The sequence below is a fragment of the Myodes glareolus genome, chromosome 17 (genome assembly GCF_982192425.1).
Source record: "Myodes glareolus chromosome 17, mMyoGla1.1, whole genome shotgun sequence".
In the NCBI taxonomy this organism is placed as follows: domain Eukaryota; kingdom Metazoa; phylum Chordata; class Mammalia; order Rodentia; family Cricetidae; genus Myodes; species Myodes glareolus.
In genome coordinates, this window is record NC_142042.1 from 15,799,113 (window position 1) to 15,824,952 (window position 25,840).

Consider the following 25,840-nt stretch of genomic DNA (forward strand, 5'->3'; position numbering starts at 1 on the left):
GATTGGGCCCCGGCATCGGGCTAAGGGTACGGATTGGCTGCGGGTTTCTCCAATCCTGGAGCGCGCAGTGAGAGTGTGAAAGAAGCAGCCAGTCTGGGAGGACGGGGCGTGGCCTCGGATGCGTGTCAGGGCTGAAATGGGTGTGGACGACTGGCTGGGTCAGGACTGTGGGTAAATCTCCCCTGCGAGTGGATTCGGAGCGGGTTCCGGTGAGAGATTATGGAAGTCGCTCCGCCTGTGCTGCGTACAATAGGGCTTGTAGGTGTCTATTTGTCCCATCTAATGGGCGAGAGGAGGGAGACGAAACCCTTCCTTCGGAACTGTGAAGTGACACAAGACCTAATGGGCGGAGGAAGCGAGATCGAAGACGGAAGACACCTGGTCACTAAGGAGGAAACCGGGACTAAGGGGAAAAAGAAGAGCGACCAGGCACTGCTTCGGGGCCGGGGCGGGGCGGTGGTGGGCTGCGGTGAGGAAGGGAGGGAATCGAAAAGTGAGTTTCTGTTAAGAGCTCAGCTTTGGGTTTAGATTTTCTTTCTCTTGCTTTTAAAGAAGTCGAGGCGGTGGCGGGCGTAAGAGTGACTGAGCGTTTGTGATCTTGCTTGGAAGGAAAGAGTAAAATTAGACTTTGATTGGGTGCGCTGTCCTTGGCACAGCGAGCCTTTTTCGTGTTTTGGCGTGATCGTTAAATGAACTCACTGTAAGCAACGGCGCTGGAAAGCCCTTGAACGGACGGATCCATGAATGGGGAGATTTTTGTTATAGGTATGAGAAAGAGTATAGCCAGAGACCTTCTGGAAAGTCCAGAGCCGTCATGGTTACCTTTCAGGGCAGAGAGGAGACGGACAGACTGGCGAGGGCTATGTCTCTTGGGAACAGAGGGAAGGGCACCGGTAGATGCAGGACTGTGAGCGTGTGTGTGTGTGTGTGTGTGTGTGTGTGTGTGTGTATGCGTGTGCGCACCCCGTGAATTGGAACGACCTGGAAGATTAAGGTGGCGGGGGGGGGGGGGGGGGACTTGAGAGTCCTGTGGATTTGGTATGCACTATATATCTTGCTGGCGAGTGGCTCCTGATGGTAGACAGAGGAACGCTGAGAGTGAGCTTTTGTCTCTCTATGGGCAGTACTACAGTCTAGCTTGAGCTGAGCTAAGACACTTCATTTTGGATCAATTCTGCCCATTTTGGGCGTTCTTGTAGTATTTCCCTTTGGACCTAAAACTGACTACCATCTTGTAGTCAGTTTTATCTGCCTTATCTGCAGTTGGTGTTCCATTGACATTGCTGTGATTAGATTGGGAAACATCAGAGTTTGTTCTGAGGTTAAGTGGCTGTTCAGTTGTTTTCTTTTTCTCTGTTTTTCATATACAACTATTACCTAAGCTGCTAGCTTGTTATTTCAAGACACACGATATGTGGTATGAACACTGTGTTCCGAGTTTCTGATATGATTAGACCGGCCACATAATGAAATGCTGCTTTTTGTCTTTCTTTGATTTGTGGTTTCCTTGCTAGTTTGCATGTAATTTTGCAGCCCCTTTGGAGACAACATGGAATCTATGAGTTGAAGGTTTTTGTTGTTTTGTTTTTGAGACAGGATCTCATCACACAACCCAGACTGGTTTCATTGTTTAACCCCAGTTGCTCCCAAACCCTCAGGAACCCTTCCTCTTCAGCCTCCTGAGGGCCAGGGTATACAGGCATGCCACACAGCGTTCAGCTTGTACGTTGTCAATCATCACTTCCTATCTAGGCAATAACAGTGATATTGGCATTAGTTTAAATACTTCAAAAACCTTAACAGAAATTGTGCATTTATCCACAGAAAGGTTGCTAAGGGTAACTGAATCTTCCCATCTCCATCCACGTATATTTTGAGGATAACTCTGAATCTTTCTATCTCCATCCACATATATTTTCTCTGGGTTGAATGCAGTTTGTTAGCATTTGCCATTTAAATTAATCAATCGTCTTTGAACTGTTGTTTGAAAAGGGAAAATGAATTTTGACTTTACATAGCAGTATGGTAGGGAAAGTGATTAAAAATATGGGGTATATATGTAAGCTATAATAATTAAAATTGCCCTTGGGGAAAGCTCGACATGCGTTCACTGCGCAGCTTCTAGCCAAGCATCGGAAAGTGTGAACACAGGCAAGCGTCTGCTGGGTGGGAACCTGGTGGGAAGTAGTCTTTGATGAGTGTCTGGTTTCCTTCTCTCTGGGACTTTACACCTGGAATGCCTAATCCACATCCATAAAAGTGCATGCAAGCTTTCAAGGGATGCTGCTTTCTAATGGGCTGTAGGTTCTCAGCCCCGGGGACTGTCTGTGAAGGTTTCCATCTCGCCTCCTCTGTCTGTCATGCTGTGCGAAGTCCTTCTGGCCTTACTGCTGCTTCAAAGTCACCGTTTCATGCTCTCTGCACACTGGGGCCTCAAGGTAGGTTGACTTAAGACAACTTAGGTTCTCCACATTCTTAATGGTGATGAAACGCTTTGTGTAAAGTAAAGCAGAAACAAGAATACAAGCATGCACCAAACTCCTGAAATTCTCTTGTGATATGTTCTTATTCAGTGGTAAACTTTAAGGGAGAAGCATCAGAAACCAAGTCAGGATGATGTAACACTACTTTCTGATGCTGATGTATCATTTATTATGTTCCAGGAACCCTTTCAGGTTCTGATGGTGCTATGGTGACCCAGCGCACTGGGTGGAGGGGAAACAAGCACAATAACACTCACAGGTAGTAATGAAAGTTACAGCCAGTAGATGGCGGACTTTGCTCATAAATATCACACATTTGGTGCTTTGAATCAGGCAATGCTGTTGAGCGCAAGACCCATCACTAAAGGTGTTTTTGGATCAAACTGGCCTTGATGCTTGATGGAGGAGGGTTATCTGTCTATTGTGTTATTTTCATTGGTCAATAAAGAGACTGCCTTGGCCCTTTGATAGGACAGAAAATTAGGTAGGCGGAGTAAACATAACAGAATGCTGGAAAGAGGGCAATGAGGCAGAAGCCATGGAGCCAGCCACCAGGTCAGACATGCTGAATCTTTTCCGGTAAGCCACCACCTCATGGTGCTACACAGATTATTAGAAATGGGTTAATATCAAGATATGAGAGTTAGTCAGTAACTAACTCTCTAGAGATAATGGGCCAGGCAGTGCTTAAATGAATACAATTTGTGTGTTGTTATTTCTGGGACTAAGCTAGCCATGCGGGAGCCGGGTGAGGCAAAAAGCAGGCCTGCCTGCAGCCCCTCACTACAGATGCTGAGATCTGGGTGCCTTTGCCTTACAAGCACTGGGATTAAAGGCTCTGCCATGATGCCCACCTAAACATTTCTTTTCTTAAATTGCTTCTGTTAAGTATTTTGTTACAGCAACAAGAACAGTAAATAACACATTGAGCTTGTATCTTTTGGTCTTATTAAACTCACTGGTTAGTTACAAAAATTGTTTCCTAGATTCATTGAGATTTTCACAGTCATGCAGTCTGCAAACAAAGACAGCTTTATTTTATCCTTTCTGAACCACAAACATTTAGAATCTTTTCTTGAGATTCTCTGTGTCTTAGTTAGGGTTTTATTGCTGTGAAGAGACACCATGACCACAGAAACTCTTTTTTTTTAAAGCATTTTTTTAAAACTTTATTAACTTTTATTTCATGCACATTGGTATATCAATGTCAGATTCTCTGGAACTGGAGTTACAGACAGCTGTGAGCTGCCATGTGGGCGTTGGGAATTGAATCCGGGTCCTCTGGAGGAACAGTCAGTGCTCTTAACCACTGAGCCAGCCCAAACTTTTTCTTTTCCGATTATTGATCAATAGCGATTCAGTATTGATCGCTTATCGATTGCTATGAGCGCCAAAGGGACTCGAACCAGGGTCCTCTGACACTAGAGCGTTAGGCGCTCTTAGTCCCTGAGCCACTGCTCAAGCTGCTCACAGAAACTTTTATAAAGAAAAACATTTAATTGGGACTGGATTACAGTTCAGAGCTTTAGTCCGTTATTGTTATTTTGGGAAGCATGGCAGTACACAGGCAGAATTGAGGGGAGGGGGGAGAAGGAGTCCAGAGTTCTACATCTGAATGGCCAGGCAGCAGGGAGAGAGAGCAACAGGGCCTGACCTGAGCTTTTGAAACTTCAAGCTCACCCACACATTTCTTCCAACAAAGTCATAGGTCCTAAACTTTTCAAATAATGTCACTTCCTGTGAGGCTCTGGGGCCATTTTCATTCAAACCAGCACACTGTAGTCAGAGACCCAGTGTCACCCTGAACACAAGTGGCCTTGCGTTTTCTTAGGTCAGAGGGGCAAACATTTAGTTTCATTAAGTATGATACTGTTGTGGGAGTTTTGCAGCTGCCATTTATTGTCTTAAAGAAGAAGACATCTAGCCAGGTGTGGTGGTACCTACCTACAATGCCACTGACTGGGAGGCTGAGGCTAGAGGATTGGTGCAAATTTGAGGATGGCTTGAATTATCCAACAAGACCCTATCTCAAAGTAAAAAATAAAACAATAAACAGCAGCCACCCTAATCCCCAAATTGGACAAAACAGAAGAGAAGGAGATTTGCATGGCGTTGGGATTGTTTTCCTGTTAATGGGTGCCATGTCAGCATTTTCGGTACTTATTTGAAGAATGCAGCATTCTGTTTTGTCTTCTTTAGCTTTTAGTGTAGTGAATTGCCTGTTCTTGCTCCAGCCTTTATTCTTTTTTAATGAACATAATTTTTATTGATTCTTTGAGAATTTCACATCACACATCCCAATCCCACTCATTTCTGAGTCCTTTGATATCTACCCTTCGCCCTTGTATTGCCTCCCCCCTCCAAAGGAAAACTAAAAGAGAAATAATAAAAATAAGATAAAAATTAAAAATAAAAACAGAAATTAAGAATATTTATTAAAAAGCAAACAAAACCCAACCAATCCAAACAAACAAACAAAACAAGAAACAACAGCAACAAACCAGCAAACAAAAAACCCTTCGTTGCTTCATCATTCTCAACTCTCCATCACCTCTTCATCTGCCTTGGTGACACTGGGAGCGGCTGTGTTCCACACAGTACATTCCTGTCCATACAACCTTACGTGCAAATGTTCTTTGTTTCATCTCCTGTTGGTCAGGTTCAAGGCCTCTGGCTTCTGTTACACCATCCATACTGGGTCCTCATCAAAACTCCTCCCAGGTATCCTGCAGTTATGTAGAGTCATGGACTTCCTGAGGCGATGGCTCCCCAGAATCCATCCCTTCAGGTGCTCCAGAAAGTCATAGATAGTGTAGATGTTGGGGAGTGTCCACTCAAAGTTTAGGATGTGTGTCTGGATGGTGGCTCGGTTGTTCTCATCAGGCGGCTGGGACCATTGCCGTCAGGTAAGGGATGGAGCCAGTCTCCCACGCCCGTGGTGGGGGTGGGGTCAGCTTGCTAAGGCCATTGGGGTCTATTATTATAGCCTTTATTCTTAGGACACATCCGTCCTGATGTAAATTGTTTTGGTACATTCCTGGATCTTGTTGGCTAATATTTTGTCACAGAGTTTTGTATCTAAGTTCATGAAGGATGTTTATCTGTGATTTCTCTGATTTGTACTTCTTTTTGGACTGATTTTGTTATCAGGACAATGCTACTCTTGTAGAATGAATTAAGAAATGCTTCCTCTTGTATTTTTAAAAGAAATCCTGTAGAATTTTTCTTTTTTTCTTGTTTACATTCACTGTAAGAGAAAGCCTTCTAAATCTGGATAAGTAGTTTTTAGATTTGTTTAAAAAAATACTCTAAATCTCGTTTCTTGAGATCTTGTAATTCAAGCGACCTCTTTTTATTCTAGAAGAGTGTGACAGTTAATAGTGTTGATTATCAGCCTGACAAGAATCACCTGGGAGACACACCTCCAGACATGGCTCTGAGGAAGCTTGTATATTGGGTTAATGGAGGTGGGAGGACCTGCTGTAACTGTGAACAGACAATTCCATGAGCTGGAGTTTCAGGCCAAATAAAAAGAAATTGATTGGACCCCCAGTATTCATCTCTCTGTCTTCTCTCGTGAATGCAATATGACCAGCTTCCTTGCACTCCTGCTGCCTATGATACAGCTCTCATGATGGACGGTACCCCACCCATGGTACAGCTCTCATGATGGACGGTACCCCACCCATAATACAGCTCTTATGATGAATAGTACCTTCAGACCGTGAACCAAAATAAACTCTTGATTCCTTTTACTGAGAGGTTCGTTGCAACAACCAGGGAAGTAACAAATATAGTGAACTTTAGTGTTTTATGCTTTCTTTGCGAAATTAGCTGATTTATCTGGATTGCCAATGTTATTCACGTGGAGTTGCCAGAATGCATATTTTAAAATGTTATGAGTACATACCATGTTTGTATTTCTGTGTCTGGCTTTCCTCACTAAGGATGATTTTTTTTCTAGTTCTATTCATTTGCCTGCAAATTTCATGATGTCATTTTTTTTAACCACTATGTAATGTTGTTGTGGGAGTAACTTCCGCTGCCTCAACCAATAATCACTGAAGCAGGAGCCCACAGTGCAGCGGGGAGCGACTTCCGCTCCGTCAGCCAATAACTGCTGAAATACCAGCCCACTGGGGCGTGGTATATTTCTCTTTTAAAAAGAGAAGCAGTTCCGGATAAGGTCTCTCTTGGTTCCAGCTCTTGGTTCTGGTGCTCGGTCTCGGCTGCTGCTCCCGGCTCCTGCTCCAGCGACTAGGCTCCCTTCCTGACGGTTTATGGTGTATGTAAGTTTTACCCCCCGCCAAATAAATAACCCCTTAAAACATAACTGGTGTGGGATTGATTCGTTAATAATTGGCGCCCAGCGTTTGGTTTAAGAACCGCCCCACTCCCCCACCCCCAGCTCGGCCTCTCAGGATACACAGGTCCGAACAGTCTCTGCCGGCTTACTTTGCCCTGTTCGGCACGGATTTTTAAATTTCTCCTTGCAACGTGAGTCAAAGAGCTCACAGCGCAAGCTCCCTTTGAAGTTCCAGCAAGCTGTTTGAAACCCATAACTGATTAGGAGTGCTGAAAGCAGCTTGACCCTTAATCCCAGCACAGGGACACAGGGCCCAAAGCACTAGGCCTCTTTAGCAACAGCGCAGTGGCTGTGTCACGACCCTCTGCATCCGGTTGAACAGAGCAGCAGGGCCTTGTTTATTGCCTTGTTTATTAGCCACTAGAAGCTCTCTGACCTTTTGTGATCTGTGGATTTAACCTCTGGATTTGAGTGTATATATTCTAGAGTTTACTTCCTCAATCAACACCACTGCCACGTGGATTCAGGTGCGCCCCACCTCCTACTGGCAGGCAACGGTCATTACAGGTAAGATTTTTCTTTTCGGTTGAAAATAAATACATACATACATACATACAAGTACAATTTCCTTTGATTGAAAATGTCGGAAAATATTACTATCCAAAAGTTCAATGGTTTTTTCAGTTGCGCTATGGAGGATATTCTGAAGGATGTCTCAGATATTCCTCTTACTTTGTTATTCCTGGGATCTGTTGCTTTTCTGGTGTTTGGCTATTTTATAAGAAAGATACAGTCCTTACAGACTGAATCTACAATGCTGAGGGCAGAGATTAAAACCTTAAGAACAATTCAGACTGATACCAAGCTCCTCAAAAAAGAGTTTGGAGATTTCAAGGAGGAAAGTAGATCAGAGTTTGGAGTTTTCAAGCAGGAGACTAGATCAGAGTTTGGAGTTCTCAAGGAGGAGAATAGATCTTTGTTTGATATGACTCGGTCAACTGGCCAAAATATCAAGAAGGTACAGTCTGATATTGCTTCTTTAGAAGGGAGCGTCACTGCCCTGGAGGAGGGGACAACCAAAATGACGCATAACCTCCAGTCCATGACTGTAAGTGCTGAAACATTAGCTGAGAGGATTATAACCATTGAATGTGAAAATCGGACTTTATCAAAAGGGTATGATAGATTAATTGACAGGATTTCCATACAAGAAGGCACAGTACATGCCATGAGGATTATGTCCAAGGAGGATATCGTGTCTCTGACGGACAAGCTCCATGCCTTAGAATCGTTAATGAAGGCTTTGGAGCATAATACTGGACAGGAGATTCAGGACTTACAGAAGGCAATGGTGAGCAGATTTAATAAGATTGAGGAAATCATAGACTCTGATGAACAGGAGCAAAAGGTAGAAAGGCAACCTTCACCTCAAAAAACTCTCAGTCTACATAGAGTTATACCTGCCTTTCCAGTAATAACATCAGAAAAGATAACTGGCTCCAAAAACCCTAAGGTCGTTAAAGAACATACATGGGAGCCTATACGTATGAATGATCTGAAAGAATTTAAACAAGCAATTGTGAATTATGGACTACATTCATCCTTTGTTAGGGAGATGTTAAAATCCTGGGCTCTGAGCAACAGGGCCACCCCTAAAGATTGGAACCAGCTCACATCAGCTGTCCTTGAGAACGGACCTTTATGGCATTTCAAATGCCTATTCAAACAAGAGGCCAGACTTTTACAACAACAAGAATCAGCGAAAGGAATTGAGGTTTCTCTAGATCAAATTCTAGGGAAAGGACCTTACTCTGATCCTCAGGAACAAGCTCTTTATGATGAAAACATTTTATCCATATGTGCTACAGCAGCTCTAAGGGCCTGGGACAGGGTTCAAGACTCAGGTCAGAGAGTAGAATCATATGTCAGGGTCAAACAGGGTCAGAGAGAACCCTTTAGTGACTTTTTGCAACGACTAACTAAGGCTGTACAAATAGGGATACCTGATCCAGAAGCAAGAAATATAGTAATTGAGTCTTTGGCTTATGAGAATGCCAATGTAGAATGCAAAAGGATCCTGGGGCCTTTAAAGCTCAGATCAGCGCCTTTGGACGAATGGGTTTTACATACAATGAATGTTGATACATTTGATTATGGCAATGAAACATGGGTACAAGAAGCAATTTCCAAAGGTAAAAGGAGACATCAGATTACAAAATGCTTTAATTGTGGCAAAATGGGACACATGAAAAGGGACTGCAGACAATGGAAGTCCAGGAATAATGCCTCTTCTAGAAATAACAGGAATAGGAGGACTCAGCCTTCAGGTTTATATAGGAGATGTGGAAAGGGCAGGCATTGGACGAATGAGTGTAGGTCAACAAGAGATAAACAGGGCAACCCGTTGCCATCGGGAAACTCAATAGGGGGCCTCTCGAAGGCCCCCATGGCAAATGTGGTCCAGTCATTTCCGATCACTGCAGAGAACATGCCTCTTCAGGGAAATTAGAATGCCCCATGCCTGCTGTTAAAAGCAATAACGGCCTGAAGGATGAGTTAAATGTGGTGAATGAATCAAGAAATCTAAGAGGACAAAGTAAACGAATATTCTGGCAGACTTCTATAAATGAACAAAGGCCACAGCTAAGAGTGTGTGTAAATGGCAAACTTATTACTGGCTTACTGGACACAGGTGCGGATGTAAGTATCATTACACCAGAGTCTTGGCATCCGCATTGGCCTCTTCAGGAGGTAGATATTCAGTTCTTAGGAATTGGAACCCTATCTCGAGTAAGACAAAGCACGAGATGGGTCAATTGTATAGGTCCAGACGGACAAATAGGAAAACTAAGGCCATATGTAGCAAATATTGCAGTGAATTTATGGGGCCGTGACCTATTGCAGCAATGGAATACCCAAATTAACATTCCTGCTGCTTCCAGAGCCCATATTTCTGAGGACAATATTACAAGATATTACAGATGGCGGAAACCAGCCATTAGAGCTATACAAGAACACAACACAATTGATGGCTCTTCAGAGGTACCAACAGCCATGCCTCTACAATGGTTGACTGAGAAACCAATATGGACTAAACAGTGGCCTTTAGCTGAGGAAAAGTTACAGGCTTTAGAACAGCTGGTACAAGAGCAATTAGATGCTGGACATATAGAAGAATCTACCAGCCCTTGGAACTCTCCTGTGTTTGTTGTTAAGAAAAAATCTGGTAAATGGAGAATGGTGACAGATCTTAGAGCTATCAACAAGGTTATTCAACCTATGGGCCCTCTGCAATCTGGAATTCCTCTGCCCTCCCTGTTACCAAAGGGATGGCCTCTTATAGTTATTGATCTGAAAGATTGTTTCTTCACTATACCATTACAAGAAAAAGATAGAGAAAAGTTTGCCTTCACAGTGCCTACCTATAATAACTCTCAGCCTGCAAGGAGGTACCAGTGGACCGTCCTCCCACAGGGAATGTTGAACTCTCCCACCCTGTGCCAATATTTTGTAAGCCAACCATTGAAAATTATACGCAAACAATTTCCTAAGTCCATAATATACCACTATATGGATGATATCCTGATATCTGATCAAAACAAAGATACCTTAGAAAGGCTGTTTGAAGAAGTAAAACTAGTATTACCTAAATGGGGATTGCAAATTGCTCCTGAAAAAATTCAGAGAGGAGATTCTGTTAATTATTTAGGTTATAAAATAGGCTTACAAAGAATTAAGACTCAAAAGGCACAAATCAGGAGAGACCGGTTACGAACGCTTAACGACTTTCAAAGATTATTAGGAGACATTTCCAGTCTACGACCAGCTGTTGGGATAACACCTGATCTAATAATTCATTTAAACAAAACCTTAGATGGTGACAAAGATTTGAATAGTCCCAGAGAGTTAACAGCTGAAGCAGAAAAGGAACTGATGATGGTTGAGGAAAAATTACAGGAGGCACATGTAGATTGGGTGGATCCAAATTTTAGTTGCGTTTTAGGTATATTGCCTTCCAGAATTTCTCCTACAGGAATTTTAATGCAGAGGGAAGATACTATTTTAGAATGGATTTTTTTACCACACAAACCAAGTAAAAAATTAAAAACTTATGTGGAAAAAGTCTCTGAATTGATTATAAAAGGAAAATTGAGACTTCGTCAATTAGCAGGTATAGACCCATCAGAAATTATAGTGCCTTTCACTGCTGATGAGATAAAAAAGTTGTGGGAAGACAATGAACCATGGCAAAGAGCTTGTGCTAATTTTTTGGGAGAAATCAATAACAATTACCCAAAAAGCAAGAGACTTAACTTTATAAAGAGAACTTCTTGGATCCTCCCTCGAATTGTCCGTGATGCTCCAATAACTGGAGCCCATACATTTTATACTGATGCATATAAATCAGGGAGAGCAGGTTACAAATCAGAAGAATTGAGTAAAGTGGAACAAAGTCCTTATGATTCTGTCCAGAAGGCAGAATTATATGCCATCCTTATGGTGCTTAGGGATTTTAAAGAACCTCTTAATATAATTACTGACTCACAATATGCAGAAAGAGTTATTTTGCATATTGAAACTGCTGAATTTATACCTGATGATACAGAACTGACCTCATTGTTTATCCAGGTACAAGACATGATCAGAAACAGGCTCTGCCCTATGTATATAACGCATATTCGATCCCATACAGGTCTGCCAGGTCCTCTAGCACAAGGTAATGCAGATATTGATCAATTATTGATTGGTAGTGTGCTGGAGGCATCTGAATTTCATAAAAAACATCATGTCAATAGCAAAGGCTTGAAAAAAGAGTTTTCTATTACATGGCAACAAGCTAAGGAGATTGTAAAGAAATGCCCTACTTGCTCTTATAACCAAACACCATTGCCTGCAGGGACTAATCCAAAGGGTATTAAAAGGAATGAAATTTGGCAGATGGATGTGTTTCACTTTCCAGAATTTGGCAAGTTAAAATATGTACATCACACCATTGACACTTATTCAGGCTTTCAGTGGGCAACCGCTTTAAGCTCAGAAAAAGCTGACTCAGTAATCACACATTTATTAGAAGTTATGGCCATTATGGGTATACCTGCACAAATAAAAACAGATAATGGTCCAGCTTATGTATCTAGGAAAATGAAACGATTTTTTGCTTATTATAATATTAAGCATGTTACAGGTATACCATACAATCCTACAGGTCAAGCAGTTATAGAAAGATCAAATCGTACTATAAAGGATATGCTAAACAAACAGAAAGGAACGAAAGATACCCCCAGAAATAGATTGCATAATGCTTTATTAACCTTGAATTTTCTTAATGCTAATGAGAAAGGAACAACAGCAGCAGAGAGGCATTGGATAATGGAAAAAACTTCTGAACTAAACCAACCTGTTTATTTCAAAGACGTGCTGACCTCTCAATGGAGGCCAGGAGATGTGCTACGTTGGGGAAGGGGTTTTGCTCTTGTTTCCACAGGAGAAGAAAAATTGTGGATACCATCAAAATTAATAAAGGTTCGATTTGAAGAGGAGAAACCTCTTGGAAAGGAGAAATGACAGCTCATCCACAATGATGATATTCATACAGTTGGTAAGAAAAACATATAGAATGGGGGCAGGGTTCTGTTCTTATCTCCACAGGAAAACACTGATTTTTGAAAAGTTCAAGGGACCCTGGATATCTGAATACTGACAGATGGAAAATAATGGCACAATAAGGACTATCAAGAAAACTGAATAGGTTCTGTAAGTAAAATATACTAAATCATATTTCTAAATTTATAGAGCTGGTTTTAGAGTTGGACTCTGGCTCAGTCCCTCTCTAATTCCAAGCCTGTTGTTAAAAGAAAAACCCAGAATTTCTGGAGTTTCTGTCTCATGTCAAGAGCCATGATATGGGACAGAAAGAAATATGAGTTTAGAAAACATTTTTACTTTTCTTCATATCTATCATACCTTTCAGTGAATATATCTATCATGTCTTTCATTGAATATATGTATGTCTGTATATGTCTATATGATTAATATACTATTATATATTATTATAATCATATAATATATGATATTAATATATGATTAATATATATGATTAATGTTTAATTCTTCCACAATGAACAATAAGTTTTTCCTGCAGTGACATTTGAAGTTTCCAGGAAGAAGATGGGGCCCCATAACAACAACTCCACCTGGTTGAGATGACATCATGATACTGATAGCGCTACTACAAGACCTGTTTTGGGTACCAGATGCACAAGACGATGCCAACGTGGTTAGCTGAAATGATGCACATCTTGTACAACATTCTGGCCAGACCTCCACAAAATACTCAGAGACTATTTGCAATTTTAAAAGACATTGATCTTGAAATTTAACCATCATTTTACTTTCACAGGATCCCCCAGAAAGAACGTCGCCCCCATGACAGCTGGAAGTAATTCTAGAGAACGACGTCCCCTCTCCCAGTAAAGTTTGTCCTTGGGTTTAGGGACATCATTTAGGGGTTGGTTATAATTAGTATAGGGTTGAGGGTTGGGGGAGGAATTTTATAAGTGCAGGAATCTTAAAAAAAAAAAAGGGATAATTGGATTATGGGATAATAGCTTTGTACTTGTGAGTTATTGTTTTTGACAAATGTATTGGTATTGATTCTCATATATTGATACAAAGTTAAATTATGTTGACTATTTTATGCATACATGCTTCTACCTCTGTTTAAAACATTTTTATGTATTGACATATATATATATTGTATTGATATATGTATATTTTACCATATTGCATTGTACACTTCTACCTTTGATTAAGATACTTATATATTGTTTATGTATTGATATATATATTTACCATATTGCAATGTATACTCGCACATTGTTTATATTTGGAGGTCATATTGTCCCCATTTATTGCACAGTTGTTTACTATTTCAGTCTTTAAGTTAGATAGATATTGAGAATAATATAGATCAATAGTCATCTAAGTTTGTCATTTATAACTAGACTAATCAGGTTCTTTAGATACATAGAGATTATATTCAGTATTGATAGATAATCTTCAACCTCTTCAAAGAGCTGCAGAAAACGGCCTTTAATCTAACTCAGAGTTCTGTGGTAGGGAGACACAATCCTTCCTGGCAACACTGATCTGTTCCCGAGAGAATGTTGAGCACCAAAGACACTCCACCTGGAGCCTTTCTTCTTGGTAGAACTGGCCTTTGGGTAAAGAAATGCCCATGCCTCAACTACTGACAGAGTTACAGAGTATCCGTAAATGGATAAAACAGGACTGTCATATCCTGCCAAGACAGGATAAGATAGTTTTGAAAAGTTCCTTGCCTTTGAAAATGGTATGTCAGTTACGTTAGGCCTTAGCCAAAGTTGGTTGCTTCAATGCTGCAAACGTGATTTTGGGTGTTTGCCCAGGTAGCCAGTTGTCTCTGTGATTTGTTACATGTTCTGGAAGTTTGATTGCACTTCCTAATTACTTAGGTAACATTATTTCCCTTCTCAGATCTTTGATGGGATTGAAGATTATATAAACGTAATTACTTTCCTTTTATGACGTGGCCAAGTTATTTCTTATATAAGACTTAAGCTAGTTAGAATAGGATATTTGTATTTATTGTATATAATTGTGTAGGTTTGTACTTACTGTATATAATTTCATAGTAGGCTTAGAACTCTCTTACTTAAACAAAAGGGGGAGGTGTTGTGGGAGTAACTTCCGCTGCCTCAACCAATAATCACTGAAGCAGGAGCCCACAGTGCAGCGGGGAGCGACTTCCGCTCCGTCAGCCAATAACTGCTGAAATACCAGCCCACTGGGGCGTGGTATATTTCTCTTTTAAAAAGAGAAGCAGTTCCGGATAAGGTCTCTCTTGGTTCCGGCTCTTGGTTCTGGTGCTCGGTCTCGGCTGCTGCTCCCGGCTCCTGCTCCAGCGACTAGGCTCCCTTCCTGACGGTTTATGGTGTATGTAAGTTTTACCCCCCGCCAAATAAATAACCCCTTAAAACATAACTGGTGTGGGATTGATTCGTTAATATAATGTACCACATTTTCTTTATCCACTCTTCAGCTGAGGAACATCTAGGTTGTTTCCAGGTTCTGAATATTACAAATAATGGTGCTGTGAACATAGTTGAGCAAGTGTCCTTGTGGTATGATTGAGCAGCCTTTGGGTATATGCCCAAGATTGATGTCGCTGGGTCTTGAGGTAGATTGATTACCAAGTTTCTGAGAAACCACCATACTGATTTTCAAAGTGGCTGTGCAAGTTTGCACTCCCACCAGCATGGAGGAGTGTTCCCTTACTCCCCAATCTCTCCAACCTAGACTGTCATTAACATGTTTGATCTTGGCCATTCTGACAGGTTTAAGATGGAATAGGAGTATATTTTCATATATCTTGTACATTTAGCATACCCCTGTACCCTTTACTCTTCACGATTCTCTACTCCTTTAGTCCTCTTTGTTTCCCTAGACAGTTTCACTTTGGCTTTCATGTCAAATATACATGTGTAATTTTATATATCTACATGCAGTCTAGGAATTGTGTACTAAAGAAGACATATCATTTGTTTTTCCGGGATTGATTTATCTTGCTTAATGTGATTATTTCTGGTCAATTCACTTCCAGCGAACAACATAACTCCATTCTCAATTACTTCGCAGCTTATTTTTGAGACAGGATCTCTCAGAGAACCCAGAGCCCATCTATTGGCTTTGCTGGCTGACTAGTAAGCCCCAGAGATTGTCCTGTCTATCTCTGCCCCAACCTCAGTGTTAGGCTTACAGTGTGTACCCCCATGTCTGGTTTGCTATGTGGGTGCTGGTGTTCTTACGTTTGCACTGCAAGTACTTCACCCACCAAGCCCCACACCCTCAAAAATGTTTTTGGTCTTTTTAAAAGATGTTCATCACCTACCTTGCACTTTTGGAAGTTAGAATATAGTTTATCTATACTCTATTATACTAAGATCCGGTCAAAATGTGGAAAAGAATCTTTATTATGCTTGGGGAATATCAACAGGATTTCAAGTATAGCTGTTAATAATAAGAAAAAGAGTAGCATAAGTTTATAAAGATAAATCATTAAAATTCCTTTGTTATTTATAGATTACCCATCATCATTTAAAGTGCACTTTAAGTTATATAATTTTATACATGAAGTATACATAATATGTACTTATGTGTACTTTATACATAAGTACATATGCTATTCATTATGCATAGTTGCCATCGTGTTAGTATATGATCAGTGTCGAATCTTAGATTTTGGAAATGTCCTGCTAACAGTTTCCATCCACATAAACTGGAACATTTCCTTCTTCAACCCATGGACCTGTAATCTAGCTCCTTGTTATGCTTATGGTTTCTCCCCTCTTCCTGAGGATATTATATATGGGGACTCTGATTTCCATGCAGGTGTCTTGATTTATAATGGAGTGTGTTCATAGGTTTATGCATCACCAGTGTTCACAAATAATTCCATTGCTAAAAGGTTGAGCGTTTTGATAGAATGGAGAACTTTGCATTGTAGGAAATGAGGCTATCCCTGTCCTTTAGACCCTTAGATCACATCCTTGGACCACTGGGTTCCTAATTATGTGCTACCATTTAAAAATGTTCTCTGTATGGGGTTAGAGAAATGGTTCAGAGGTTAAACAGCACTGACTTCTCTTCCAGAGAACCCTGGTTCAAATTCCAGCACCTACATGGCAGTTCACAAATATCTAACTCCAGGCTGGATGGTGGTGGCACAGGCCTTTAATCCCAGCACTTGGGAGGCAGAGACAGGTGGATCTCTGTGAGTTTGAGGACAGCCTGGTCTACAAGAGTTAGTTCCAGGACAGCTAGGGCTGTTACACAAAGAAACCCTGTCTTGAAAACAAACAAACAAAATATCTAACTCCAAGATCTGACACCCTCACATGGACATACATCCAGGCAAAACACTGATGCACATGAAACAATAAAAATAAAGTTTTCTTTTAAAAAGAATGTGTACAGTGTCCATTTGCCTCTTGAAGATCATCTAAAAAAAGACTTAGTTCTGAGCAGTTGTTGCTACCTCTACTGTGGTAGACAGGCTAATCGCATCCTCGGTGCCCAATCTTATAGGAAGATAAACATGATTTCAACGATCACATCACATATTTTTGCAGACTTTCAGGTTTCTGATGCAGGACCCAATTTTTATCAATTGAAGTGGCACTTGTTGCATATTCTACACCTGATCAGCTCTGTTTTGAGAGGCAGGATGGCGCTATTCTTAGAACCATAGCTTACGATGCCATTTGTGCTTTGGTTTCTTTTGCTGGAGACGTATCCTTTCTTCTTCAAGCCTTTTGGCCTCCTTCTGGAATCCTTTCTGTAGTAGTTGAGCCTGTTTCTAAAAAGCAACAAGAGAAAACAATGAGTTGTTGCACTGAGTAGATTCTTATGTTCTATGCATTTTCTGTAATCATTTATTTTATTATTTAACTTATTAAAATTTTTCTACTCTTAATTTTTATATATCTTTAACCTGTTTTTATTCTTGTGTAAAATTTAATATGCAGAGAAATATTTTTTCTGTTTTTAATTTTTTTATTCCCCTTCCCAAATTATACTTTTCCTTGGGTAGCTGTGATCCTGTCTCTTGGGGAGTTGCTTTAGCTAAGAAACAATTCCAGCCATGGGCAAAGTGACACCTTTGTGATGGTGTTGTTCTTATCACTGAGGGGCAGAGCAGATGGAAGCTCTTCCTTCATCCTTGCTTGATGCCTGGCTGTTTCATGCCTAGGCCACATTAGAAAAATAACAATTCTATTGGTGAACCTAAGTTACCCGTATTGACCTTTCTCCTTATCCATTGTCTATGAGTTTGACTTCAAATATGAGAGCCATGGACTTTATTTAGATCCCCCCATACTCACATCTTATGTAAGCACGCCCCACAGGAATGAATTCTGAAAATCTGTCCTTAAGCTCTGAGTCTTTGTCGAGGAAGCGTAGTTTGTGGAGAGGACATGGCAGAGTCAGGAACATGTCTGCTGCATAAGCGTGAGGACCTGAGCTGGGATCTCAAGCACCCATGTGAGTTCTAGATGCAGCACTGTGCTGTAACACCACACTGCGGAGGCAGATACAGGCAGGTCGCTGAAAGTAATAGGCCAGGCTAGCCCTGCCAGTGAACTCTAGGTCCAGTGAGAGACCCTGCCACAAAAAAATATGATGGACAGTGATGGAGCAAGATTGGAAGTAGTTCTGTGGCCTTCACATCCATGTGAACCCATGACCAAGCACACATATACAAAGGAACTGACACAGGAAAAGAGAGAGAAAGAGTGCCGGTGGGAGAAGAACTTAAGTGTAAACTTCCACAACTAGGTTGCAGGGTGAGAGATGATAGGAAAGAAAATCAGAGTCCCAGATGGAAGATAATGAATTTCCTCATCCAACTCCCAACTGAACTCAAATCGGGGACAGAGTATAGGGAAAAGGAAAGACAGACAGACAATCACATAGTCGCAAGGGTTAAATAGTTCCTCCCCTCATAAACACTCTTAGGAGTAAATTTATACCAGGTGAAAACAACCCTAGTGAATCCCACAGGGGAAAGAGATGAGATGCTTTTGCATTTGAGAACAGTGTGTTACAGACTGAAATTCCATTCCAAGCATCCAAGTCATTTGGCTCACGATCACCAAAAACTCCAGCTCCCCAGGATCTGATTCACTTTTCCTGCTTCTAGAGGTATCATATATACATGAGCAAACACACACACACACACACACACACACACACACACACACACACACACTTTAAAATACTTTTTTAAGTTGTGAAAGTTTTCTTGTATGACTTGGTTGGATATATTTTCTGTGCCTTTGAGCTGGTATTCTTCTGTCCATATCATTCTTAGGTTTGGTCTTTTCATGGTGTTCCAGATTTCCTGAGCATTTTGTGTTATGTATGACTTTGTTAGCTATATGTTTTCTTTGACTGATAAAACTATTTTCTCTATTGCATTTTCAACCCTTGAGATTCTGTCTTCTATCTCTTGGTTCTGTTGGTTATGCCTGCATCTGTAGTTCCTGTTCATTACGCAGACTTTTTCATTCCCACAAATCCCTCGGTTTGCGTTTTTTTTTATTTGCTCTATTTCAGTGTTCAAGTCTTGAACTGTTTCCTTCATCTGTTTAATTGTTTTTTCTTGGCTTTCTTTAAGAGATTTATTGATTTCGTCCAATTTTTTGTTTGTCTTTTCCCCCATTTCTTTTAGAGAACTTTTCATTTCCTCTTTAAGAGTCTGTCATCTTCATAAAGTTATTTTTAATGTTGTTTTCTTCTGCTTCTTCTGGGTTGGGATGTTTAGGTCTTCCTGTTGTTAGGACCACTAGGTTCTGGTAGTGCCATATTTCTCTTTAGGCTGCTGAATTTATTTTGCATCCATACCTACCCATCTCTTCTTCCAATTGGTGCAGGCAGTATCTTTTCCGCTTGGTCAGATTGTTGCAGTTGGTATCTGTGTCTCAGGGAGTCGCAGAGGTCTCCAGGGATGGGTGGGTTTGGAGGTCGAGTGGGACTTGTCGATTACAGGTTCCTATTGGGGGTGCTGGAGCAGCCTGCCTAGAGGAGACTTGTCCATTGATTAGCTAGTGTGGTTGAGGTGGCGGGGAGGGGCCAAGGGTTTTGCCCTGGGGCCTACAGACTGGGCTGTCCAGCAGGGAGGCTGGTGCAGCCACTTTGGAAATCAGTATGGCAGTTTCTCAGAAAATTGGAAAACAATCTACCTCAAGACCTAGTATGCTCCTGGGTATATATCCAAAGGTTATTCAATCATACCACAAGGGCACTTGCTCAATAATGTTCATAGCAGCATTATGTGTAATTGCCAGAACCTGGAAACAACCTAGATGCTCTTCAACTGAAGAATGGATAAAGAAAATGTGGTGCTTTTGTACAATGGATTATTACTCATCTATAAAAACCAATGACATCATGAAATTTGCAGGCAAATGAATGTAACTAGAAAAAAAAACATCCTGAGTGAGCTAACCCAGACTAGAAAAAAACACGGTACGTACTCACTCATCAGTGGATATTAGACATAAATGAAGGTATAACCAGACAACAATCCATAACTCTAAAGAAACTAAGTAACAAGGGAGACTCTAAGAGGGGCACATGGATCACCCTGGGAAGAGGAATTAGATGAGATCTCCTGGGTAAACTGGGGGCAAGGGAGGATGGTAAAGGGGAGGGGATGGGAGATGAGAACATGAGGGGATGGGCAGGTCAAGGGGGGAGAGGGACAGAGTGGGAGAGCAGTGAGAGAGATCTCAATAGAGAGAGCTGCTGGAAGAAACCCCAAGGATCCACAGGATGACCCCAGCAGTAGTGGAGAGGGTGTCCAGACTGGCCTTCCTCTGTGATCAGATTGGTGAATACCCCAACTATCATCGTAGAGCCTTCATCCAGTAACTTACGAAACCAGATGCAGAGATCCACAACCAAGCACCAGACCAAGTCCCAAGAATTCAGTTGAAGAGGAGACAGGAATATATGAACAAGGGAGGTCAAGACCATGATGAAGAAATCTACAGAGACAGTTGAACCAAGTTCGTGGAAATTCATGTACTCTAGACCGACAACTGTAGAGCCTCTATGGGACCAAACTAGGTACTCCGTATGTAGGAGACAGTGGTGAAACTTCCACTATCTGAGTTGCCCCTGGCACTAGGACTAGGATCTGTCCTTAGTGCGTGAGCTTGCTTGTTGGAGCACATTCCCTGTGGAAAATGCAGGGGAGAGGGGCTTGGTTCTGCCCCCGACTTAATGTGCCGGACTTTGTTGGGAGCTCTTACCCGTTGGGAGGAGTGGATGGGGTAGGCTGGGGAGACGGTCAGGGGTGGGAGAGAGAACTGTGGTTGGAATGTACAATGAAATTAAGAAAAAAAAAAGTAAAAAGAAAGAAAAATTCTTTTAAGTGAAGAGAATACAAGCAGTGATGCAATTAAAATACTTGTACCCTGTGCTCAGTGATCCTCTGTTGCTCTTCCCTCATCCGGGCCTTTTCCTTCTCCACCTCCCTCAGCCGTTTCCCACGTTCCTGGTAGCTCTTCTCTTTCCTTTGCATCAGTTGTTCATTCTGCAGCTGCATTTCCTTCGGCAATTTTGCTGCAGCCTGTGCCGCTTCAGGTTTCACACGCTCCCCTGGGAAGAAAGCAGGAAGGACGGTGACAATGCATCATGTGTTGCTCGCTTCTTCCTCACCTGCTTCATTGTTACTGCTGACGTCATAGTACTACCATGCCTGCTGCCAGCCGGTAAGAGACAGCTTTGCTCTTTTAACTCTGGTATAGGGTCCCAGGTTTACAAGTAATTCAAACATTCCATGACCTTGCAGGGCTTGTAGCCCCTTAACCTGTGCCTCACCTTCAATCTGCTTTTCCTTTTCTGTCAGAGCCTTAACTCTCTGTAGAATGGCATCAGTTACATCCCCTTTGGACTGCAGAAACTTCTGCAGCGCTTCCTCAACCTTCAAATCCAGAAGCCATGAAGTTAACAGCAGGAATGACTGCAAGTTTTTGCCCCTATCTCCTTACCCTCCCCCCCCCCCCTTTTCTCTAGTGACGCCTCTTGGTATATTTGGTCCCAGCCTCAGAAACAGGCACACAGTCTAGGCTGGATCCCACCAACAATGTCTTTTATTGGAGGCCTGTGCTAGAAAACATAGAGAGTCCTTTAGACTAGGGCTCTAACTTACAAATTAATGGTGCTATGGTGATAGATGGCGGGGGCGGGGGAGGAGATGATGACATAAACTCTCAAGGAGAACAAAGAGATCAGAGGAAATGAGAAAGGTAGATGGGGCTGGGGAAGACAGATGGACATAAGATTATATCATACTCAGCTGTCCTTTAAAGCCAGTGTGAAGTCCAAACTGATTATTACAAGTTTCGTTTAAGGGGCTATCATTGGGTCCTTTGCAACACAAAGGGTCCAGCACAGGGTGACAGTCACACTGGCGGATAATGTGATTGTCTGGTGTGAACTCAAGTGTTCAGTGAGTGCACTGTCTCTGATGAGTAAGAAGAACACATCGAGTGTGAGAACCTTTACGTATGTGATGTTGAAGGAGCCTATGCCTGGAATGCACACTGTAAGACATTCTGGCTTTGATGCCTGGGGTCACTCTGCAGTCTGACGGAGGTCAGCAGTTTTCCCAGAACACACATGTAGCCTTAGTTACCTGAATTCCCTTCCTGGCTTCCTCAAAGTACTTGCTCTTCAACTTCTTGTTGGGTGAGGATTATGATTTATTCTTATGTTACTTTCCAGATCAGCGGTGGTAAAAAATCCTCAGTTAGAGGGGACTTTAACCTTAAAAAAACCCTTTGTGACCTATACATGGTATGAAATAAAATGAAAGAAACAGCAACAAACCCACAAATGCCGTCCACAGCACTTGCAGGGTGAATGTTCCTTTGCTTTGTGGCTTCATTTGTCCTTCCTGTTCACCTCAACACTGGAAATGGGGATGCTTATTCTGTGCCATTGTATATTACAGGTCGTCTTGAGTGTCAGATGAGATGTTGGACTTTTATAGACTGTTAGAACTACAAGACTAAGGGGTCTGTTTAAGTGGTTTCAACTGTATTTTGGGACCAGGGTAGAATATTATGGTTTTAAGGCAGATGTTCACCATAGGCCCATGTACTTGAACACTTGATCCCCAGTTAGGGATATTAAGTTGGGACATATGGAAGCCTTAAGAGGTAGGACCTGACTGACAGAGGGCAGGTCTTTGTAGACTATTACTGGCCTTGCTTGTGACTCTCGGCTCTCTGCTTTCTGGTAAGTCATGAACAAGCCACAAGATCCTACCACTACACATACAGCCACATAGTCCTGTCTTCCTGACATAGTGGAATAATAGCCCCTGAACTTTGAGCAAAGTAAATTCTCCTGCCTTACATTGCAGCTGTCAGTCATTTGATCAGCGATGAGACTGATACAACCTAGAAAACCTGAGAGCCTGGCCTCTGACAGGTGTCTCTCCAGCCATCTTCACACCAGCATCATTCAGAGTACCCAGCTGTCCTGTCTACAGGGAAATGGATAAGGCAATGGTAGACACACTTTATCCCTGCACCTCAAAAAGAAAGAAAATTTTGCAACAATTTCCTCATAGTGACAAACCTGGGAGGTGTCATGTTAAATGAAAAAACCAGTCAGGAAAAAAAAACATAATTTGTATGAGTCTACTTATTCATGAGACATTTCTAGGAGAGCAAAATTTATAGATATAGCATGTAGAATAGTGGTATAGGATGGGCAATGAGCTACTTCTAGAGATGGATAAGGGAGACAGATGTATACATTTGTTTAATGTCACAGACCCAGATACTTAAAATTATAAAGATAAAGCTTAAATAATTTACAATAATAAAAAGTCAATACATATAATATAGACTCTATTTAACCTTAAGGACCAGTAGAAATTTGCTGCTATTACATGACCGTTTCAGTAATACCTTAAAGTCTATTAACATATAAATTAACTTATACTTATTACCTCCTTTCTGCTCCTAGGAAAGAAGCCAGTTGTGGCTTTAGAAGGAAAACTAGGAGGTGGTGGTGCAGGCCTGGCATCAGCACTCAGGAAGGCAAGGAAGAAGATCATGAGCTCAGAGTCAACCTAGATTATGTACTGAACTCAAGGCCTGCTTGAGCTATATAGCATGGCATTGTCTCAGAAACAAAAGCCAACGGACAAAGCAACAATAACAATAACAAAAAGGATCCTAACATCCAACCATGACTGGAAGATTAAATTCTTTACACTCTCCTGCAGGAAGCAGATAATATGAGTGGACATGGATACAGCACAGCTGTGTTGGGGGCACTCACCTGTGTTCTTCCCAGCCAGCCTATTCATCAAGTGGGATTTGCCTGTGCGGTAGAGGCCCACGATGGCCACCACCACCACTGGCTGCTTGATGGCAGACAGGATCCTCAGAGCCTCCTGATTGGTTACCAGTTGCCCTTTCACATTCTCAATGAGGCACACAGGGCCTGGCATGTGATCCTCTGAGTCCATTGTTCAGGCCCGTCCCCTGCCTAGAGAGAAGAGATGAGATTAACTAGAATCTTATTCTTTCACTCAGTAGGTGGAGTTATGAAACTGTCAAAAAACACAACAGGGTTGTCATCAGAGACATAGGTGAAGGAGAGTATGTACAGTTTTAGAATCTTTTATTTATAACATGACAGCAACAACATTCTATTGCTCACAACACATATGTTCTGTTTAATTTTGCATTGAAAATTTCCTTATTCAAGATTTTGTACTAGACATCACATGGAAAATAAAATCAGGGTTAGAGAAATTATTTTATATTGCAGTTTATATAATAAGTCAAATATTCATTTATTCATTAGTTTACCATTGTAATGAATAAAGACCCGTGGAGTTTCTGCTTTGTTGTTTGATGCATACCCTTACAATAATTTCTAGATACTATAAAATATATTCATTCCATGTATCTGAGTAGTTATATCATGCAGAATTTCTAGAGATTATAAAATGTATTCACAATATCTGTCTTAGTAGATATTCTTATACTTTGGCCACGAGTCTCTAGCCCCAGAATCAATCACATTGCCATTCTAGCAAGAGAACCATCACATAATGTGGCTTTTGCAAAGTGTATTGAAATATTTCGCATAATGTGGCTGTGACTCTTCCAAAGAAATGGTTGTGCAAAAGCAGGTCCTTGAAATTTAAGCTTCACTAGCTATCAGTGAGCAATGAATGAAAACTGGGTGTGGTCTCACAGCAAATGAGATGAAATCCAACAATGCAAATACTGGATGTTGCAGAAAGCAACAGTGATGTAAATAGCAGGAAATCAGGGAGCTGGTGGTTCAAAGAAATTATTTCCTGCCATTCTTCTTTGGGTTTTCTGTTTTGCTTTCATTTGGCAGAGAAGGGAGAAATGCAAAGAGGAGGAAGAGAAGCACTGGGAAACAGAAACTAGAAACTGACCAGGTAGAACAAAGCTGTCAGGAAGAACGTGATGAGAGAGAATGGCGCCTGGGCTGGGGTCTCCAGAAGGCAGGGACAATTGCCTGAGGGCCTGGAGTTGGGACGAGGTGAGCAGACATTGTTCTCAGTCCTGTGTGCCCAGGGATCTTCTAAGAAAGCCCTTCACTACAATCTAGGGGCGGATCCTGCACGGGGGGGGGGGGTAGTTACAAAGGAATTGGCCATGAGGATGAAGAAAGAGCCAATCTTCCTCCTACCAAAGGAGGAAAATCACTTGACAGCCAAGATCAGATGTGTGATGGCCACCACCCCTCTTCATTTTTCACTCTGACTTCATTTTTCACTGTGACCTGAGATTCCCAGAAAACAGCCACAGCTGTGTCAATGAACCTACGAGACTGATTGATTAGAATTGGTGTGATTGTGGAGAGCTGATGGTTTTAAGGCTGGAGCCAGATTTTCCTGGGTGATCTTTAGCTGCCACAATGGCCATTTACTGACCATCACTTAACCTCCTTGGGACTTTCAGTTAAAATCCTTTTTGGAATGCACACAGAGACCTCTAGGCTCACCACCCCAAAGGCTAAGAATATAATCAGATAACATCAGAAGACCTGTAACAAACTCCCCTATTTTGCCATAATCTGTCTTCCCACATTGTCACCAATGTACTTTCAAAGGATCTTGATCTGTGGCTTTATTCTGTTGCTCCAGAAACTTCAAAAGCCTTTCCAAGTTGGAACATGGTGTGGAAAGCTGAACTTGTACTCCTGGGCCATTGACCATAGTCATCTCTAGAACAGACCCCATCTCTTACTCCCTTTGTGTTCTTACATCAACAAAGGCGGCGCCTATTCACCCTGCGTCTCATTCTGTTTGCCCTCATGAAAATCAGCCACAGGCAGCCCTTTCAGGAACAGCTCTGCCCCATCACTGACCATAGGTATTTAACTGTGTCCCTGTCAGCAGAGACAGGTGAACACCGAGAAAGATTGTCCCAGTGCATAC

General features: G+C 41.7%; 1 protein-coding gene and 1 long non-coding RNA gene across 2 annotated transcripts; one reads left to right on the forward strand and one right to left on the reverse strand.

The window, feature by feature from the left end:
* Positions 1 to 160: 160 nt before the first annotated feature.
* On the forward strand, positions 161 to 24,174 carry LOC148119323 (uncharacterized). The gene is made up of 2 exons (XR_015735294.1): positions 161 to 765; positions 23,377 to 24,174. It is a non-coding gene; the product is annotated as an uncharacterized LOC148119323 (long non-coding RNA).
* LOC148119324 (uncharacterized) lies at positions 15,780 to 23,884 on the reverse strand. The gene is made up of 3 exons (XM_087897512.1): positions 23,695 to 23,884; positions 20,810 to 20,994; positions 15,780 to 17,185 (listed from the first exon to the last, which is right to left on the reverse strand). Exons 1-3 carry the CDS (start codon positions 23,882 to 23,884, stop codon positions 17,066 to 17,068), a joined length of 495 nt encoding a protein of 164 aa, XP_087753638.1. The 3' UTR covers positions 15,780 to 17,065.
* Positions 24,175 to 25,840: the final 1,666 nt, after the last annotated feature.

Excerpts from the sequence above, each read along its gene's own strand:
- LOC148119324 (XM_087897512.1), bottom strand. The coding sequence starts at position 23,884 with ATGGACTCAGAGGATCACATGCCAGGCCCTGTGTGCCTCATTGAGAAT. Across the intron at positions 20,995-23,694 it reads GCTGGCTGGGAAGAACACAG|GGGAGCGTGTGAAACCTGAA; the intron begins GTGAGTGCCCCC and ends CTTTCTTCCCAG. Across the intron at positions 17,186-20,809 it reads AGAGGATCACTGAGCACAGG|AAACAGGCTCAACTACTACA; the intron begins GTACAAGTATTT and ends GTTGCTTTTTAG.